The 21736-nt window shown below is 37.0% G+C and overlaps 1 protein-coding gene across 3 annotated transcripts; it reads left to right on the top strand.

Moving 5' to 3' along the window:
• The first annotated feature begins 2264 nt into the window (after nt 1–2264).
• LOC149068018 (uncharacterized) lies at nt 2265–20820 on the top strand. 3 transcript variants are annotated; one of them, XM_089251651.1, is made up of 3 exons: nt 2265–2498; nt 14951–16997; nt 18891–20820. In XM_089251651.1, exon 3 carries the CDS (start codon nt 19374–19376, stop codon nt 20361–20363), a length of 990 nt encoding a protein of 329 aa, XP_089107777.1. In that variant the 5' UTR covers nt 2265–2498; nt 14951–16997; nt 18891–19373; the 3' UTR covers nt 20364–20820. The 3 variants fall into 3 exon arrangements, with proteins under 3 accessions (XP_089107777.1, XP_089107776.1, XP_089107778.1); XM_089251650.1 differs by lacking the exon at nt 14951–16997 and having other exon boundaries at nt 2298–2498; XM_089251652.1 differs by lacking the exons at nt 2265–2498; nt 14951–16997 and adding an exon at nt 3012–3028.
• The last annotated feature ends 916 nt before the right edge of the window (nt 20821–21736 follow it).

Below are 21736 nucleotides of genomic sequence, written 5' to 3'. Positions count from 1 at the left end.
TCAGGGCAAAGCAAGAATTGGGAAGCGGGGGGGGGGGGTGATTTTTTTTGAAAACTTTTCACGGGCTCTTCTGTAGTTAGTTTACATCTTGAAAAAACCCCCAAAAATTAAATTATGGTAATTGTTCCAGGCCTGTTCCCATGTCAGCCCTTCCCTTGTGGGGTCGAATGCCGAGCTTGGAAATTGGGCGTCGACATCTGCACAATAATTTTATCGAATTTAAGAGTTGAACTTGAAAATTATTGGCAACATTCCCAGTTTAAACGACAGCGGATGGTTTTTAGCACACTAATTATATGCTATCAGCGGCTCTCTTTTCACTGAGTAGTAAAAAGACCGGCAGCTAAAATATTGTTAATTGAACGCATGTGTTGAATGGGTCTGCAAAACGATTTTTTCCTCTCCCTATAGAAATATTTGGTTCCGAGGAAAAAAAAAGAAGCTATATCTCCGTTCGTCCCCCATTTCCCCGTGCCGGCTTTGATTTTGAACAACACAACGCGAATCACATGGGTACATGAATACAAGAAATATGGGAAGAAAATGACAAGACATTTGGTAAGTGGTGTCCCTTTTTTCAGCAAAATTCTGTTTCGTGAACCCTAGGGGATAATGAGCAGGCCAGACGTCTGGAAAAGTGTGCAGACTTCTCAAACATGAATTCATTGGTGACTTATGGCCCGAAATAGGGCCAGGCATCACCTTAAAATTCCGATTCTGGTTCTATGAATTCATAGGTTCTGCTTGGGTGAGGGAGGGGGGTGGGGAATGGTGACTTTTACCGTTGGCAGTACGGAAAAGTAATGAAAAAAACACGCAAATTTAAATAAATATAGTGATTTAATTAAAATACTTATTTTTCAATTACTTAAAAAGATTTCCTTCACTTTTCCATTGTACAACATGTACAACATGATGTATAATTTGTGTACGCGTGTATGTCCAGAGAAGAGATGCACGAGACATTTTTTTGCCTCAATTTTCATGGTGCATGCAATCAGTGTTTGATCTCGCTTATCGAATTATCTTTTCTTTCATGCACAAGAATCATTATTGAGATTTGTCTTCTATAAGTATAGAATGATGTAATGATTATTCATATGCGTTCATATGGAAGTAGCAGCGGATGGGGTTTCCTGGTGTTTTCGACGATAACTTCATGGTCATTGGCGTACGTGAGGGGGGGGGTTAATTAATTAATGAAAAAGTAATGGGTATAGGCCATGGGCGAAGATACGGGGGGGGGGGGCAATCCCAGCGTTAAAGGTGGAGTCGACTAATCTAATGTATATATTTATATAGGAATTGGCATCATTATTATCGTGCCGCTTCCCCCAGACTTCCAAGTCTATCTCCGCCTATGGTACAGAGCAGCTTTTTCAAAGTGTGCGTCGCTGTTTCTAGGAGCATCGCCAACCTTTATGTGAAGTTTATACGGGAAAATATCTATTAATCTGTCTTGAAGAGCCGCTGCCGAATCATGAATCAGGCAAAGGAGCAGTGGTCGACAAAAGTTTGTGAACCATTGGTATAGGGAAAAGTGTTCCACTGAGAAAGGGATTAACTTTACAAAATATTTGGGCTTGCCAATGCTAAAATAAGAAGGCAAGAGATATCTTGTCAATGCCACTCAATGGGTTGAGATTCGTCTGAAATCAGCGATGCAACGTACTGTCTCAAGTCTATTGCTGTGACTACCGTTGTGGTATTCAGCTATGATGCTCATTTTATTCTCATGCTTAATGGACATATATTGTGTATGGGAAAGTCCCTTCGACCTGAAATGACTTGCAAACAAAAAGAGCTACAGCAATGCAACTCATTGCAAGGAAAGGGTCCCACGGATATGTCTTCAAACATTTTAATTTAAAAAAAAAAGCGCTTTCAGTGAAATATTTGAGCTATGTTCAAATGGTGATTGCTCTAGCAACACCAGCAAATATGTTCCGGCGTCCCTGCCTCTTCTGGTCGCTCACTGACGTAGTCCCTTGATCTCTCGCCAGAGGGAAGACTTCTTCCATTCGAGAGTTATTTTCTTTTGCACTTATGCCCCGAATTTGCCGGTATTGGCTACAGCCCGCTTGCAAACACACTATTGCATTCCACCTCATAGCTTTGATATAAATGCAGTAATCGGAGGGAAAAAATAATCCACGCGAACCCCGAATTGCAGCTGGAGTTGTTTATCTTGCCTACAGATGGCGCTAGCACGGCGGAGAAAGGAAAACAAAACAAAAAGATGATGGGCGAAGGGAAAAGAGAGGAGTGATGACGTCATGAGTCACGTGGGTGAACGAGACGCGGCTGTAGTAGCTAGGTTTCTAGAATATATATATAAGTAGCAGCTTCTTTTGCTTCTTCATATCTTGAGGTCACTGCGACTGTCGTGATGGCGATTTTGTGATTTTCTTATTCTGATAAGTGTGCCCGGAATTCATCCTCCGTTTGAACGGATGCGGCGACTGAAGAACATTCTCCAAGCAGGGAAACTGTTACGGGTAAGCCATTTTGATTTTTATCCACATCATAACAGCACACGCCTTCCTGAAGCGTGTGTTTTGGCACGATTTTTGGCGCTTTTATTATTATTATAATTGTATTCTTTTTTTTTTCCTTTGCGCGCGTGTAATGTGCTTTGTGCGTGTTTCTGACACAGAGTAATAATACTATAGAGTGCGCGCGAGGGGTTACAATGTGAAGCAAAGATCCGGAGTCACGTGACTCCAGTCGAAAGGCTGGTCAGGGAATCTCGCTGGCAATGCTTTCCTTATGGCTACTCGTATGACGATCTACACGCGCTGTCTTATTTTTGATTAGAATGGCCAACACTTGCGCAGCTTTCGGATGTTCTGAGCGGTTTAGGAAAGGGGGACCAGTATCCTTTCACAAGGGAATACTTTTTTGCTTATTCCTCTTCTTATAAATTAAAAATTGGAATATTAAATTGACGATGCAATGGATTTCTGACGTAATCTCAGTTTTTAACGACTCCATTTTGGATTTAATTCAATTAAAGTTCCAAGTTTTGGTAAAATTCAAATGTCATGAATCATTATTAAATGTTTTAATAGAATTTTTGGCAATAAATGATTGAAATTGTGAGTTTTATGAAGTTTTAACTGAAATATACGTCTCCGCAAGATTTGGCGAGATTTGGCGAGCTAGTGAGTTCATTCGAGTTTTGCTCAACTTGGAAGAAAATATGCTTTTCAGAAGGAGAAATTGATGAAAAATATTCTATTTAAATAGAATGTGAGGAAAACTTCCCCCCCCCCTCTAGACAATTGCAGTTTTGCATAAAAATGCATAACAACCTCTAAAAATAATAGTATTTTTACCCCTCTTCACACCTGAGATAAAGCTATTACAGAAAAGAAATTTTTTTATTCATTAATTTATGTTTTTTGTATGTGAAATTGCCGCTTCAAACAAGAAAATTAATTATTCAATTGATTTTTTGAGTCAATATCTGTACTAAGACCTGAAGTCATATATTGTGTACCTCAGATGTTATCTTGAAAAAGAATCATTCTAGAAACGATTTAATACCTTAAATTAAGATTAACATATGCATACTTTTGGAGCGAAGAGATTACATATGTCATATATATATATATATGTGACATGTGTAAATATTATATTATATATATGAAATATTATATCCTAAAATATTATATATATATATATATATATATACACACTTTAAATTATTACATATATACTCTACATGGAATTTTAATTCTTATAATTTAGAGAAATTGATGATGAGATTCTGTAATTTTCTTGAGTAAAATCTATTTTAATCCTGAAATATTATGTAAGTGTTTACAGTTTTGTGTGATGAGGTTATAAAAGGTTTTTCAGGAATGTTGGAAATGAAACTTTTGCTTATTATTTAAATATTTCATGACTGAATATGGTATGAGTGTGAATGTGTTACATTACATAACATAATATGATGCATTATAATTAATTATACATTAATTATGAGTATATAGAGTAATTGTAATGTTCTGGAAAGATATATTTTTGTTTTAATAACCCCTAGTATAAATAAATTTTCGAAATTAAAAGCGACAAAGTGAATGAAGAGAATATTTAAAAATATAAATGAATTAGGCTTTACAACATATACGTTGTTCCGTTTTCCAATATTTGTTTATTTTATAGAATTTATTTTTTCAAATCTAATACTCCCTAAATATTTCACATAAAAATGAGTGAAATTCATTGAAAAAATGAAGGAAAGTTTTCATCAACTTGATCGAATTGAGTCAAATTTCGTTACAGCAACATCCTAGCTTCTGCGAAAACGCGCCAAATGTAATAGCGCAGAACCTGTTCTTTCCCCGACAATACTGCTCATCTTTTCTTCACGTTCGACAAGTTTTATGAATAGCGTGCGCGGTCTATTTATATCTTAAGTCTATGGTTTCTGACGTGGGGCACGTGCACAGGGCCAACATAAATTTTTCGGGCTCACGAAATCGGATATCTTTTATTTACATTCAATCCCCTCCCCCCCTATTCATTCCATTGAATATTGCGAGACGTGGAATATTTATTTTGATAGTAATTATTAAAGCCCGGTTAATATGCGCCAAAAGACTTGACAAAATATGCAGGAAAAATAAAGATAAATCTGCTGTTAAAAATGCCATAACATGACTCGGAATCAAAATAATACGTGCCAATAACGAAGGCAAATCCATGTAATGGGCACTAAAAATGAAAAAAAAAAAGCTTTAAAATTTCTGAAGTTTCCATAAAAGTTGAAAATTTGCGCAAAAAAGAAAAAAATTTGCATTTATAAAAGTGAGATGCTGAAATATAATATTTGGAAACAAAAAAAAGAGGGAAAAAAATGCATTAAAATTTCGTAAAAAAATCATTTAACACTGGAAAAATACGCATTTAAAATAAATCGGACGCGGTAGCCCAGGTCGATAAGATACTCGCCGAAAGTACCAAAGGATGTTCAGAGGTGTCGCGAGTTCGATACCCGGTTCATCCTTGTCAGAAAACTTTCCTGATACAACAGAAACGGCGACGTGGCTACACAGAGTCCCAAATCGAGGGGTTAGCGCACCAATCTCTCGATGAGTATAAAAAACGAGCCTGCCGTTCAGAATCTGCAAAAAATTGTAGGTCTCAGTCTAATTAGCCCTGGCGTGCGGAAAAATGACCGTGGTGTGACAAACAAGATCAAAGAATGATTTAAAATATCAAAAATATTCATTCAAAACTTCAAAAGAATATGCGTTTAAAAATTCACAAGAATATAGATTTAAAAATTCCTAAATACATGCATTTAAAAATTCCTAAAAATATGCATTTAAAAATTCACAAGAATATGCATTTAAAAATTCCTAAAAACGCATTTAAAAATTCCTAAAAACATGCATTTAAAAATTCCTAAAAATATGCATTTAAAAATTCACAAGAATATGCATTTAAAAATTCCTAAAAACATGCATTTAAAAATTCCTAAAAATATGCATTTAAAAATTCACAAGAATATGCATTTAAAAATTCCTAAAAACGCATTTAAAAATTCCTAAAAACATGCATTTAAAAATTCCTAAAAATATGCATTTAAAAATTCACAAGAATATGGATTTAAAAATTCCTAAAAACATGCATTTAAAAATTCCTAAAAATATGCATTTAAAAATTCCTAAAAATATGCATTTAAAAATTCCTAAAAACATGCATTTAAAAATTCCTAAAAATATGCATTTAAAAATTCACAAGAATATGCATTTAAAAATTCACAAGAATATGCATTTAAAAATTCACAAGAATATGCATTGAAAATTCAAAAATAAACATTTTTAAATATTCCTAAAAACATTAATTTAAAAAGGGAAAAAATACGCATTTATAAATTCAATACGCATTCAGAAATGGCTATAAATGTACCCCAAAATGAACAATACTTAGTACTAAAATATATTGTTGAAAAAATTAGAGAAATTTTATTAAGTTTGAATAAAAACATAAAAACATTAGTAAAATGCGATTAATAGCAAAAAATGCTAAAAATATGCATCTAGTCTAAAATTTCAGTGATTTTATGCATTTATATGCAATAACTATTAAAGCGATTTGTTATATGATCCGGGTTATGTTACGCATTTGCATATTATCCGGGCACTAGTAACTGCGTAATTGTTACATAGTAATGTTTGTAGCCTCAAACAAGGGCGTAGTGAGGGAGGGGGGGGGGGACTTGGGGGGGTCTGGTCCTCCCTCCCCCCCCCCCTGAAATGTGAGAAAATCACCGAAATAAGGGAAAAAGATGGCCAAATCGATTGTTCCATCACTTTGGTCCCTCCCCCCCGAACGAAATTTCTGGCTACGCCCCTGGCCTCAAAGAACGCTGTATTATGGATGTGGGGGAGGGGGGGGGAAAGCAGAGACTCTTGTTCACTGATCTTTTCGATCATTTTTGACACACCACGGTCGTTTTCTGAACACTAGAGCTAATTTCACCGTACCTACAATTTAGTTTCGATTCCGAACGGCAACGTTTCATATACGCACCGATGGGTTGGTGCGCTAATCCCCCTCGGTGTGGGATTTCCGGTGGTAGCCATTTCTCTCTCTCTCTCTTTCTCTCTGTGTGCGTGTGGTCATGCCGTCAGCGTTTCTGTTGCACCTCTGCGTCAGGGAAGTTTCTGACCAGGACGATTCGGGTATCAAATTCGCGACGCCTCTAAAACCTCCTTCTGTACTTTAGACGAGTATCTTGTCGACCTGGGCTCCCGCGCCCATCTCATTTACCCTGGGTCCGAACTTTGTATTTTGTTCTTATAACCCGGAGGTGTCATTCATTTTACAACGTCGCATTTCATTTTCGCCCATATCCCTTTATTTGACTAATTTTTTTTCCTCACCGCACCCTTTAGGAGCCCTCCCTTCCCCCCCACAACCAGAGCAGTCTTAACACATGGGCACACCCGAGTATGACCGGGGCTCATGATAATAAGATCTGGTTATACGGGTTTCATGTAGATGCATGTTTGTGTTCGGTACACATACCCTACATCGCATCCAGTTTTAACGAATACCGTTATAGCGAAAATCTCGTTTTAACCAACACTTTTCTAATCCCTCAAATAAGTTTACATGGGAACAACGTAAACAACCTGAAATTCCTTTATAACGAAATTTCGTTACAACGAAGTGATTTTCGGGTCTCTTGGAGTTCGTTATAACGGGATTCGACTGTACTTCTAGCCAAGTTAATTTTTCTAGCGAGGAAAATGACGTTCCCGGTGAGGGGAGACAATGTTGCTATAAATACATGTCCTGCCAAATGCGACCCGCTCTACACTTATTTAACTAATTCCGTCGAAGAAAAATTTTCTTCTTGAAATGTGAAGCCCCCTACCCGTTGAAAAAGAAAACTGTTCATGGAGTATTTGCCGCCCCCCCCCCCGCATACGGCATTTCGCCAATGACACGATTTGTCGCCTGTTCATTTCACCTGCCCCGACCGTGTGAGTGGCCATTCTAGTGAACAAGTGTGTGACCGTACGATTGATCATTTGAGGGAATGACCGTAAGACTGACCAAGTGGGTGGGTGGGTGAGTGATCGTAAGAGTGAATGATCATATGAGTTACCAAGTGAGTAGTTAAGTGAGTGATCAAGTTATTGACTATATCAGAGTGATTAAAGGGTAAGCGCCCGTATGTGTGAACGAATGTTTGGATTATCATATGAGTGAGTGACGAGAGACCAAGTGAGTGTGGTCACTCATATGGCCACGCACTATACGGTTACTCGTATACCCACTGATAGTCAGGTCACTCGTAGTCACTCGCACTCACTTGATCGATCATATGGTCTGATTCACTCGCAGTCATTCACACTCCACTCACTTGATAGATTATATGATCATCGACTCACTTGGCTGTTCATACGGTCATCCACTTTCTCACTTAATGATATAGTCAATCGCAAACGGTCAATCACTTACTTAGTCACTCATATGCTCAATCACTCACTCATATGCTCAATCACTCACTCATAGGCCTCTCACACAGTCAGTCACTTACTTGGTATGGCAGGGCAGGCGAAATGAAACGGGGACGAAACGTACCAAAGGCGAAATTTCCGGACCCTTCCCCTCCAAAAAAAAACATCATCTGCCTGATTTTATGTGACAGTTTCAATTTCGGTGCCCGACTGAGATTACGCGTAACATCCCCATCACAGCTATGTTGGATCCTATTTCTTTTTTCCGCGTCCCTTTGCTCTCGCCCCCTCTCCTGAAGGGCTGCAACAGTGTCATCAACATTTCTTACCAGTGACCTCTGCATGTCCAAAAGCCGCAAAGGAGACGCGTGGCTCCGGATTGAGGACCACTGTTTCAACGTGGGTGGTTCAACGGTACAGAGAAGTAAGACACAGAAAACCCAGGGATGCCTTGAAGCATGCGCCCAGTTAGATCGCGGACTCTTCATCCTTCAGAAACAAAGACTATGAAGTCACGGTCAGTACAACGAAGGTTGGCGAAATAAAAATTAAAAAAAAATGATGCCTTTTTCTCAAGCACAGGAACATTTTGCTATCGCTTGTGTTTTTTTTTTTCTTTTTTTTGGCAACTGCAGTCGTATCCCGTTTTAACGAATACCGTTATTGCAAAAATCTCTTTTAACGAACACTTTTGTAATCCCCAACACAAGTTTATGTACGAATAATAGAGAAACTTGGAATTCCTTTATGTCGAAGTGATTTCTCCGGTCTCCTGGAGTTCGTTATAACGGGATTCGACTGCATATATATTTTCCTGCTCTTTTATTTACTTATCTTTTTTAATACTTTTTCCTGCTCAATCGAATATTACGATTCACGCGAAAACTGTTAACGTACACGTACGTACTTTTCTCAAAAGAAATTAGAAAACTCCAGAAATTTATGAGTGTTCGTGAAACGCTGCAGCTGAAAAGCACAAATTAAGGGTACGTTTGTATTTCAGGGGTGGGAACTCCGCGCCAATTGCGCCGCACTGCGCCAAAATTAACATCTTGCGCCATCCTGCTCCAATAAGATATTTTCGTATTTTTCTGCGCCAAATAGCGAATTTTGCTTCAGTATGCCCGGAATTTCGGAAAAGACGTCAACAAATTTTTGTTCCTGGTTGTCGCGAAACGATCCTTTCCGAAAAAAGAACGCGTTTTATTCCTTTATTCCACTGTACTTCAACTATCGCCGTATTTAAACTACCGGCCCATCATCAGGCTTTCCATCGCGAAACCCCAATAATATCCGTGATCGTGCAACTGAAGATGGTTTGCAATGTTCTTTCAGCTTTAAAGCGCAAATGCGAGTCAGTTTCCGTTTTCAGGAAAAAAAGTCGCCAGAAATTACTGTAGTCGATCGTCATTGCGTCAAATCCCGATGTTTCGTGAACAAAAATTTTCATTCCGGGAGTAAAAAGAGCATGTCGCCGAATTACGATTGCTAATTTAGAAACTGTGCCGAATAACGAGCGTTAAATTGCCAATGTTGCCGAATAATGCGTGTTAAATCGCCAAATAACGAGTAAGATCGCCAACCTCGCCAAATAATGAGTGCTGAATCGCCAACCATCGTGTTGATTGTTCCGTAGCGCTCTCCCATTTTGCAACAATTTCTTTCTGAGTATAAAAAATTGGAAACTTGATATAGAAAATAATTTATAATATCTATATAAAGACTATAGAAAATCTTTAGCTCATTTGAAGGGCTGCTGTTCCAGACAGCAAATAGTGCCCTCAGTAAGCAAAAATCATCTTAAATAGACTGGTGCGAAAAATTTTATGACAGCCGCTTTTTCAAACAAGGTATCAAAATCCTGAATTGCCAAAAACTGATCAAAAGATGTTTCATAACAAAAGACAGTGCAGTTGTTTTATTTTGAAAAGGAGTGAGGGTTAACGAAAATATTGTTGTTAATTTTGCTGCTCCAATTTATAAATATCTGCTCCGAATCCTATATTTTGCTGCTCCAAAACTGCTCAGAATGCTCAATTTGCTGCTCCAAATCCTGAATTTTGCTGCTCCAAAGCTGCTCCGAAATGGACTTTGCCACTTCCCACCCCTGGTATTTTCATCTTCTTTTTGAGCACATCGGCGGCAAAAAAAAAAATTACATCAGGTAGATTGAATATGTTTTGATGTGTGCCAAATTACTTGCTAACCTTTGTTTCAAAAAATTAGAACATCTGACTTAAAACGGATTATTTCATGAATATTTTCAGGCAAATTTACATCAACTTGATTGAATCCGTGTGGAATTTTTTTCCTCGTTGTGTATGTGAGCCCAGAATCCTTTAGTCTCCGCAATGCTGGTAGAAAAACGGGACATTTCTGTAAACGCTAAATTACATTTGCCAGAACAGTCTAAGGAAACGCGTGATGATATCGTACGAACACGTGTACTGTGGCCATCTTTGGCCTTGACCATGGATTTAATGCATCGGAAATATTGAATTGATAAGTCTCTAGCACAGATCTGGATCGGACCTCGGCCCTGAATCCCATCGTCACTGTTTTAGAGACGATAGCAGTTAATTAGTGTTTTTTTTTTTTAGCAAGATTGCACAATCTCTTGGTAGGATCAGCATCAGGTACAATCATCAGATATCACGAAACCACCGAAGTATTGATGATTTTTGATAGGCATTGCCGAATTCTTGACCCAATCTCCGTTTTCCACCTGCAAACAAAGTATTCAGCTTAAAATCAAACAGTAGAGACCAGTGAATCAGAAAATTCATTAATCTTGTTCTGGGTTCACATAAATAACGAGGAAAGACATTCACGAATATTCAGAAGAATGGAGAACACGAATTCAATTAAGAAACATTAAATATATTTTGTGCAAATTCTTTGGCGAGTATGGCTCAAGAAGAACCTCTTACGACATGAAAATACCGTACCCTTATAATTTGTACTTTTCAGCTTCAGCATTTCATGAACTGCTCTCGTAAATTTCTGGGGGGGGGGGTTCTAATTTTTTGCAAAGGACGTGTACATTAACGACCAAGTACATATTTTTCTCATATAAAACATTTGTATAAATTACAGCAAATATATTTCAAATTAAGATCTGGCTTTGAAATGTCTTAGCTATCCCCAGTATATTTTATTATTTTATTTTCGTTCCCTGTCAAACCTGATGGCGGCAACTTTTTCAATGCTTGTGTTGAAGTGAACGATATGAGCTTGTGCAACAAATCGAATTATGTGCAGAAAGATTTATATCCGGCCGTATCCCCCGCAAAAAAAAAAGATCACTGTATACTTACTTTCCTGCTAAGACCGTCGGGAAGGAACATTCAAAACTCGTGGGTATTTTGGTTATAGCTTAGATGCATGAAAACTTCGTTTTTTGAATAAACGCTGGAGTTTTCGATCCCCCAATGTGTTTACGTCATAGCTTCCACATCTTACGGCAAGAGCCCTAGACTGGGATCTTTCTGCAGGTCCCCAAGCCCGATTTTTCATTGTCCGATATTTAGTGAATTAAAAGTGCGAAAAAAAAAAATTGTAAATTGTTTCGGGCTGGAGAGAGAGCCGTGCCATCCCCGCCAATGTGAATAACGTACCCGAGCTCTACACGGGGCGCGGTAGCTCAGGTTGATAAGACACTCGCCTAAAGTACTTGAGGAGGTATCAAAGGATGTTCAGAGGTGTCGCGGGTTCGATACCCGGTTCGTCCTTCTCAGAAAACTTTCCTGACACGGGTACAACAAAAAACGGCAACTTGACCCCATCGAGGGGTTAGAGCACCAACCTCTCGATGAGTATAAAAAACAAGCCTGCCGTTCGGAATCGGCAATACATTGTAGGTCCCGGTATAATTAGCCCTCGTGTGCAGAAAATGACAGTGGTGCGACAAAAATGATCAAGGCTTCCTGCACTACCCAAGGCTGGACCTTCTATGCCCTTTCCTTTTCCAGATAAAGATTACGCACTTTTTCCGTGAACCAGAGAATTGGCGTTTCATATAGTAAAAATAACATTTATGGAAAGAAAAAAGTTGCTTTTCTGGAAATGAAAATAAAAGACAAGAACGTTACTTGGAAAATGAATTCTGCAGACATAAAGGTTGCAAAAAAGTTAGAAGCCAGATTTCTGAAATAGTGTTTTTGAATTTTCGCGATGATTGCTCGGCATTGCTCAGGTCGAAAGTGATGGGAGGAATATTCGGTTCAGCCGAATAATGCTCAGGTATTCGACCGAATATCTGTGTAAACTTAAGTACATCAAAACTAATTAAAGATATTTAATTGGAATTTTCCCCATAAATTGAAAGTTTACTGATTATATTTTATTATGTGGTGTATGTATATCCGTAAAAAAAGGGTATGTCAGGAGGAATTTCTAGGATTGGGAAAACATGAAACTGAAAATGGAATTCTATCGCAATAAGGTGGAAGTGAGCGTAAATTATATAAACACAACCCCACTAACTAAAGGATGAACCTTCACAAGATACGTATTGAGCTATTCAAAAAGGGCAAAGAACATCTATAGAAGACAATAAGTAAATTTTGTGATGCAATTACTAGTTGACACTAAATAATGGTTGACATTTTCTTAATTCTATGATTTATATTAAATACAATATCATCGTTAAATATGATCGTCACTATCATGGCAATAAGTCTTTTAATTACTAGTTTTTAATATTTAAAAAATAAATTGCGTAATTAAAATTCAATATCAGTCATCTAAAATTATTAATAATCTTTTTTGTAATTAGAAACACCAATTTCATTTATATATTTGATTCATATTTAGCTGCCGAATATTCGGTTTCCGAGTGTATGTATGTAAAATCTCTATTTGTCCCATCCTTAATTCTAACCAAATCAAGGGTGGAACATATAACATAAATAACAACGGTGTGTAAATAACTTGAGCTCTAATTTTTTTTTTCAATTTGGACAGTCGAATACATATCTCAACTAAGCCCCATTCGATTGGGCAGTTCTGAACTCTCCTAACTTCTAGGCATTAACATTAGAACCGCCAGAGCAGTCATTTTGACGGTTTTTGATTTTGAAAACGCTATAATTTTGACAATATTTGACGTACACACTCAATTTTCAGTGACATTTCATTGTTTCTGTACTGGCTCCTGTGTTCAAAAATTTGAAAGCATTGAGGTTTTTGTTCGTGAGATAATCGATGTTTATACCTAGAACGGCCAAGAGCAGTCATTTAACTGCTATATGTAAAATGTATATGCTTTCTCCTTGGGGCTGCTGTTGATGTATACTTTTGCTTTCAGGTTTATTCCCAATCCTTTACTGATGACACACACTGCACAACATATATTCAGGAGTAACATACTGATAAGAAAAAATAAATGAAATAATGCTATTTGTTGCATCGTGTTACTGGGCAAGCTAAAAAGTCTATTCGCGGAGACACACAGCAGAGGTTCATGTATCCACAATCAAAACAACATTTATCATTTATTCATATCTCTATTATCAAAGTTCAGGAAACTTTTTTTCTGCCCGTTCACCTAGCAAGTTTAGTTTTCCATATAGTTTGACATTTCATAACTTTGCATGCCACCATCTGCTTTGAAAGCTTCCTAAGAAACATAGGTTCATTCATAGTGTGTATGTAGAAATGGCTCTTAGAAGAAGGATGTATTAGAACAAAATAATGATATTTTATCAGTACTAAACGATACTTCGAACAATAAATCTGAGGCTGAGAAGGCTTACGAAGCAAACTCTGACAACGAAGATCATGATTTCTGCTCTATCTACTTGAAAGAGAAAATAGTGATTCCGGTAGTGACTGGTCTGAATCAGATGATACTGACGAAAAAGAAAGAAAAAATGATTTTTTTTTTTTAAATTGTATATTCTTCATAAGTTAATTTGTAGTATGAAATTTTAATAGTGCCCTAGTTTGTCCTTGATAGTGCGAATTTCCGGTGGCATAATATTAATAGTACATGTTATCCATAGCGTGAGCAAACAACTAAATAGTGTGAGTAAAAAAGACGGTGATATTAGGCTGACCATATTTCCTCGAGAGAAATACGGGACATTGCGATTCAAAATACGGGACATCACCAATTATCGCCAAAACCAACCAAAGTTGCCAAACAATGTTGAAATTACGGAAAAATCACAATGGCGGGAAATGATGCATCGCTGCAAATTGCAGTGGATTAAAATGTATTCCACGAAAAACAAACGTTTAAGACAAATGTGGGAGATTAATATTCCCATATATAGTTGTAATTATCGTAATATAATTTATGAGTTGAAAAATAATGTCAATCTTTGACTTCAATAAAGAATAAAAATTCAAGTAGGCTTCGTGTAAAATACGGGAAAAACCGGTACACTTTTGCCAAAAAGTCGGGACGGTCAAAAAAAACAGAAAATACCGGGACTGTCCCGGGAAATACGGGACGTATGGTCACCCTAAGTGATAGTGATATACATATTAAGGTATACCTCGTCAAAATGGAGCAATGTACGATGTCATATATATGCAATGTTATTTGTCTTTTTTTCATGGTGTAAATCTTGTCCACAGTTGCCTTATGCATTTTTATATTTAAAGTTGGAAAGTAACTTTATGGTAAATTTGTAAAAAAAAGGTAAATTTGTTCAAAATCAACAAATTAACTCTATGGGATAATGCTTGTTATTATTCATTGTAAAAATTTAGTGCGATTAAATATATTCGCATTAAAATGAAGTAGCAGCCAAAATCACTGCCAGCGGCCCTTTTAGGTATAACGTATAATCCGGCCCTTCTGATGTTAAAAAAATGGTGCTCACTCGAAAGAGCGAAACCTAATACTGCTGTGTATGTATTCATACTTGAATTTCTAGGTAAATCAATAAGTAGTTTTTTTACGTGCATATACGAAAATTCCGAGGATGTTGACATCGTTATTTTTTCATTAACAGGTGGTTCTCTTAGAGTCTGATCGGAATACGTTGTTCAAACAACACATGATTTGGAGAAAAGTCTTTATCAATCTTGAGATCTTAAAAATATGGCACATCCCCAAGTTTATAGTCAGTTTCACTCTGACAGAAAACTGTGAGCATAGAGTGAAAGACTTTTGAGCACAAACAAAGCAGAAATTATAGAGTCGCATAAGGATGAATGCTGAAAAAAAGCAATATGAATGTGACGTTTGTGGTAAAAGTTTTACGATAAAGTGCAATTTAAAAAATCATTCCATATTGCACACCGGTGAAAAACCATTTCAGTGTGATGTTTGTGGTAAACGTTTTACCCTTAAGGGCAATTTAAAAAATCATTCCATAGTGCACACCGGCGAAAAACCATTTAAGTGTGACGTTTGCGGCAAAAAGTTCACACAGCTGACCAGTTTAAAGAATCATACGACAAAGCACTCTGGAGAAAAACCACATGAGTGCGACGTCTGTGGTAAACGTTTTACGCAAAAGTGGAATTTAAAGAAGCATTCCCTATTGCACAATGGAGAAAAACCATTTGAGTGTGATGTTTGTGATAAAAAGTTCTCACAACTGATTCACTTAAAGACTCATACGACAATGCACACGGGAGAAAAACCACACGAGTGTGATGTTTGTGGTAAAAGTTTCGCGCTAAAGACTAATTTGAAGACTCATTTCACAGTGCATACCGGAGAAAAACCACATGAGTGTGATGTGTGCGGAGCGAAGTTTTCGCGATCCAACTCATTGAAAAAGCATAAGAAAAATGTCCACGTTGGAGAAAAACCATATGTGTGTGATGTTTGTGGTAAAAATTTCACGCTGAAGTCTAATTTGAAGAGTCATTTCATCGTGCACACCGGAGAAAAACCACATGAGTGTGATGTGTGCAATGTGAAGTTTTCGCGATCCAATTCATTGAAAAAGCATAAGAAAAATGTCCACGTTGGGGAAAGACCATATGAATGCAGTGTTTGTGGTAAAAATTTTACGTTAAAGACATATTTGAAGAATCATTTCATAGTGCATACCGGAGAAAAACCACATGAGTGTGATGTGTGCGGTGCGAAGTTTTCGCGATCCTACTTATTGAACAAACATGTGAAAAATGGCCACGCTGAAGAAAAATCACACGATTGTGATGAAATTTTTTCCTGAAAAAATGGCCGTTAAAGAGACACGTGACAAAGCATGCAGACGAAAAACCACATTTACAATGTCCCCCCCCCCCCAAGCTGTGCGTATGTTGTATGGAAAAATTTCTTCTGCTAATGCAAAATCGCTGCTGAAAACAATTACTGAGCAAGTTTCTTGTGAAATTATGGTTTTAAGAACGTTTCCACTGCTGAAATATTAACAACGCGCATAGCCAGGTGTACATGAAAATAGATAATGAAAAATTATGAATTGAACTTTGATAAATTTTTATGTGGAAAAAACTGCATTTGCGAAGATTTGTGTATTTCTCGTGCTTTGTGTGAAATGCTATAAACGCATGGAATAATCTGAAATCTTGTAATAGTGTATCTTTTGCATTTTAATCATCGCACAGTAATAAACACATTCTTGGGAAGAAAACTTGTTGTAAAAATATGAAGGACTAGAACCGGATTCAAAAAACTTTTATGCAGGAGGGAGGGGGAGTTATTAAAAATTCATATTCCTGAAACAGAATTCGCGAGTCTGCGGAGCGCAACTCTTAGTTATTTCTTCATATTTTAGTCGGTCGAGGTTGAATGATGGTGACAAATTGGATGCCTGAACATGTAATTTTTAAAAATTCCGAGTCCATAATTGAATTCTTTCGAGCTGAATTTAAAAAGAGAAAACTTCAATTCAAGCTGTTTGAACATGCTGTAATGTTATGCGGCCAAAAAGTGGAGATTTCAAATGATTTCGATTAATTCAGATTTAGTCCTAGAATTCTTGGCACTTAGGAAACAATATAAAGGAAAAATTAAAAAAAGCCTATCGCATTTGTGTGATGACAGCTTCAAAGAGTGAGGTATTGACATCAGCTTTAGTGGTAAGCAATAACTGAAATGGCAACTTGAGAATCTCGACATATACCATGGACGAAAAAGAAATAGCGTCTTTCTTCAACTAAACGAGAGTCACCACTGTCAAACTAGGTCTCTTAGGCCGGGATTACACTATAAAAGTTTCGTGAAAGTGCTTGTATAAAACTTGAAAAATACAGCGAACAAGCTGATCGGTTACATTCGAGCAAATGCAACCGATCAGTTTATTGGTTGTATTTCAAGTTTTATAAGAGCGCTTTCACAAAACTTGAAAAACAACCAATAAGCCTATTGCATAGCTGCCAAGTCTCCCGAATTTTTCGGGAATCTCCCGAATTTTAGCTTCATCGCTCGACCTCCCGAAAAGTTCTTAAATCTACCGAATTTTTACGAAATCACAAAAATCCCTAATTGTCCCTAAAAATTCCCTACTTCATTAAAAAAAATCCCCGCTTATGAAAACAATCCCCTAAGGAATTTCTTGTGGGGCATGAAGCCTCTTTTTTTTCCCATTCGAAATGGCGTCACATGTCGTAAATGGGGAAATTTCCTTTTTAAGGAAGTTTTACAAACCCTCTGATGGTAACAAGAAAGTTGTTTGTCTTATCGTGCAGGGAAATGGCTTAGGAGCCAATAGTCCTGGATAATAATTGAAGATTATAGTGACGCGTATATGGTCAAAATTTCTTTTGTTGAAGTTACGTACGTGCGATATAACAAAGCATGAATACTGATAAGCAAAAACATATTTAATCAATTTTAAAGATACTTATTCCCCGATAAATTTCCTTTTATCAAACGTTCCAGAAGAGGGCCGACTTTTCATTTGTGTACAAGTTGTGTTACGGACATAAACATCGGTCATGGAAAGACTACCATCATCACTCATGTCAAATCAAAAACATCAAGCGTCACAAAAAGTCGGTGTTCTTCAAAAATTGACGGTGTTTTCCTTCATCTTCCGATGATTTTGGGGTCATTCGCGCAGAATGTTTGTTCACAGCGTTTCTGATTGAACACAATATTTATTTTTACATCATTGAAATTTTGGCCTCCAATTTCACTTGTTTTTTGCGTAGGAATTTTATTCCCAAGGGTTTAACTTCCATGTGTGTAAAATCCCTATTTTAATTTGACTTCAGTTTTGAGTATGGATTTTATTCCCTACGCTTTAACTTTTATGTTGGGAAAATCCCTATTTTATTTGGAAAAATCCCTATTGTATTTATTAGGGAGTGGTTTTAGCATAAAATACGGGTTTGCGCGAAAATCTCCCGAATTTTCATTTTCAAAAGTTGGCAGCTATGCTATTGGCTACATTCGCTTTAATGTAACCGATACGCATATTAGTTGCATTTTAATGAAATAACTTCTGTAAAACCTTTATAGTTTTTAATCCAGGCATTAGCAATGTTCGTATTACCCGTGACTTAACGTTCAAGTGTGATTCATAAGTTTAGATATAAAATATGCTAGGTCCGCGTAATGTAAGTTGGTGTCTCTCGAATCGTTTCAGATATTTTACCTTTTACAGAGTTCAAATAAGTTGCACCTTTCTCACGCGCGTGGAATTAACCATTCGAACAAGTGGTAGAACATGTTTTATGGATGCAAATCCTATACCAAGAAATACATTACGTATATCTTTCGTCTATGGTGCAAATAGTGTTCTAATAAAAAATTGTAATTGAATTCGCATTCTACTTTTCGTGGCTTTAATTATTTATTGCATGATTTATTTGCGTAATTTCATGTGCCAAAATAAGTAATATATATATATATATAAAATATTCTGACCTAACTGATGAATTGTAGTTTATAATGTTTAAAGGCAAATTATTAATTCTAATTCCTGCAGAATTAATCTGATGTTGACATCACTATGTTTTCATTAACAGGTATTTCTTGGAACATAATGGACTGGAAAAAAGATCCCAATGATCATATAAGAAGCAATATCTTCTATTTTCTTCTTTTGGATCGATCTCACCTGCTAATAATTTTATTGGACTAAATATCTATAAGGACATGCATTTGAATCAAACGCAGAATCTTGACAGCAAATTCAGTCATATATTTTTCATGCCAAGGTGGAATAGTATTCGAAAATCTTCTTTGTAAAAGGAACACATGCTCATGGAAACCTGTGGCCCTACAAATATATGATAGTGTCACAAACACTAAAAATCTGCTTTACCCTCTGTGTTTAAGAATCAGAAAAACATTCAGTGTGAAGAGAATTTGTCTTCAAGTTGTGTTTGCAGCAAGAAACAATCTCACAACAATCAAATCAAATTCTCACTGGCTGCTGATCTTGTGCTCGTAATAGGTTCCATTTTGGCAATAGAACAAAACCACGTAGCAGTGGTGTTTGAAGTGAAATGTTCCCCCGATGTCCACCGTCGAACATTCACAAAAGTGCCGGAAAACCCCTCGAATGTGATGTATGTGGAAAAATATTCCCGAAGCGTGTGACTTTGGTTAATCATTACCGAATTCACACTGGAGAAAAGCCGTACGAGTGCGGTGTTTGTAAGAGAAGGTTTGCAATACCGTCAAGTATACGAAGGCACATAAGAATTCACACTGGAGAAAAACGATATGGGTGTGATGTTTGCGGTAAAAGGTTCACAGATGTCTCGAATTTGAAAGAACACAAAATTGTCCACTCCGGAGAGAAACCATTCGAGTGTGATGTGTGCAGTAAAACATTTTCAGGCATGCAAAGTTTGAAGAAGCATAAAATAATTCACAATGGAGAAAAATCATACGAGTGTTATGTCTGTGGCAAGAAGTTTCTTCGACCGCACGAACTAAGGGGCCATATGAGAATGCACACTGGAGAGAAACCATTCGAGTGTGATGTTTGTGGTAAAAGATTTCCAAAAATTGGCACCTTAAAGCAACACATGAGAATACACACCGGAGAAAAACCATATGAATGTGATGTTTGTGGAAAAACGTTTTCACAAAACTCCAGCCTGAAGAGTCACTTGAAGATACACAACGGAGAGAAACCACATGATTGTACCGTCTGCGGTAAAAAATTTCTACGTAGGACCAATTTAAACTCTCACATGAAAATACACAATGGAGCAACAACGTATGACTGTGATGTATGCGGCGGGAAGTTTACGCAGTTCGAATCGTTGTTAGATCATTACAGAAATGCCCACGGTATGGAAAAAGCACATGTGTGCGAGTTTTGTGATAAAAGGTTCCCTCTAAAGAAAAAATTAGACAGTCACATGAAAATACATACTGGAGAAAAATCTATCGAGTGCGAGATTTGTGGAGAAACATTTTCGAAAAAATCAAATTTAAACAGGCATACAAAAATCCACACGAGACAGAAACCTACGCGAGTGTGAAGTTTGCGTCTGAAAAATTTCTCAGACTTGTGAGTTGGGGCAAACTGTTGCGGTCAGAGATTTTGGGAACTCGACTCTAAATAATTAATCAAGAGCCTATTTCATGAGGAAAAAACAGATGATTGTGAAGGTCAAAAGTCTGACCTTCGTCAGATGAATCCACATGGAAGAAAAAGCATATCAGCGTTTATATGTATAATACTATAATTTGATGATTTTTCAACCACATTTTAAAACTGCAAAATATCATCACCGTAGCGAACTATTGATGAGTGAAGCTAGCAACGATGAATTGACTTTATGATAAATAAGACACTGAGCGTATTCGTTGCGTACCGTAAAATAGGGCGAATGGGAAAGCTTTCGACTTCGAATGTAAAAAACAATATTAAATATTTTCTGAAGCAAAAGAATTCTAGCTAATTATTTGTATTCTACCTTTTTTTTATAAATACCAAGGAAACAAAGAGTTCTTAAGTTAACTCCCCATTACAAAAAACCCCAAAAAGCATGGCGTTCCTATTTACCAGCCGACGGGGGTGGGGGGAATGACATCACCTGTTGAATCCTTTGCTTGTTGCTATTCGTTAACGTGTATAAAATATGAGGGGTTTAAAGGAACACACAGTTATCATGAAAGAAATGTGCATTGTTACAAAAAACTGTTTTTCATTGTTGATGCTTCTTGATCTCGGCCTAATACAAAAACACACAAACCACTAGTTCGTTCTCAGTGCTAACATAGAGACTGGATGTGTCTTTGGTCTTAATACACTTTCAACGCTAGAAAGTCTCCAGAACTATAACAAATCTCAACGACCATAACAATTCGCATCACGAGGACATGTTCGAATCCCACCGGTGGAACAATAGTGGTTGGTTGTAAGTTGATTTTCTCCGTCGTTTTCCAGCTTCAGGCGCAAATATGAGTCGATCTCCCTGCTGAAATGTCTCGCAACAGATCAACCATTGTCGCAACCAGAAACAAAAATTGATACTGTCATCCCCGCGCCCTCGTAATTTTGGACGAACAAAAAACAAACTTGGCGTTCTTCCTTGTCCACGGTAGTAAATTGCCCAATGACGGTAGAACAGAGTTGTGCTGTTTTTAAAAAGAAGAAGAACCGGTGTATATTTCATTCTGGTTTGTCCCTAAATTTCCCATGTGCGGAACTGTCTATACACCGTAATCACACACACTATCCTTCCATCGTTTCAAAAATCACACAACAGCGACATACTCCTCGACACTAATAACATAGCCAGCACAATAAATACACTGGTGAAATAAATTGAAAGAATTTGCATATTTTATCGAATTTCATGAAAAGAACTGAATGTAATACCACTGCTTCTAGACAAAAATGCAAATC

This window comes from Pholcus phalangioides, unplaced genomic scaffold (assembly GCF_987345545.1).
Source record: "Pholcus phalangioides strain wild (caught in Gottingen) unplaced genomic scaffold, Ppha-v1.0 ptg000027l_1, whole genome shotgun sequence".
Taxonomy (NCBI): Eukaryota; Metazoa; Arthropoda; class Arachnida; order Araneae; family Pholcidae; genus Pholcus; species Pholcus phalangioides.
Note: the sequence above shows the minus strand (reverse complement) of the source record. Positions and strands in the feature narration are given on the sequence as shown.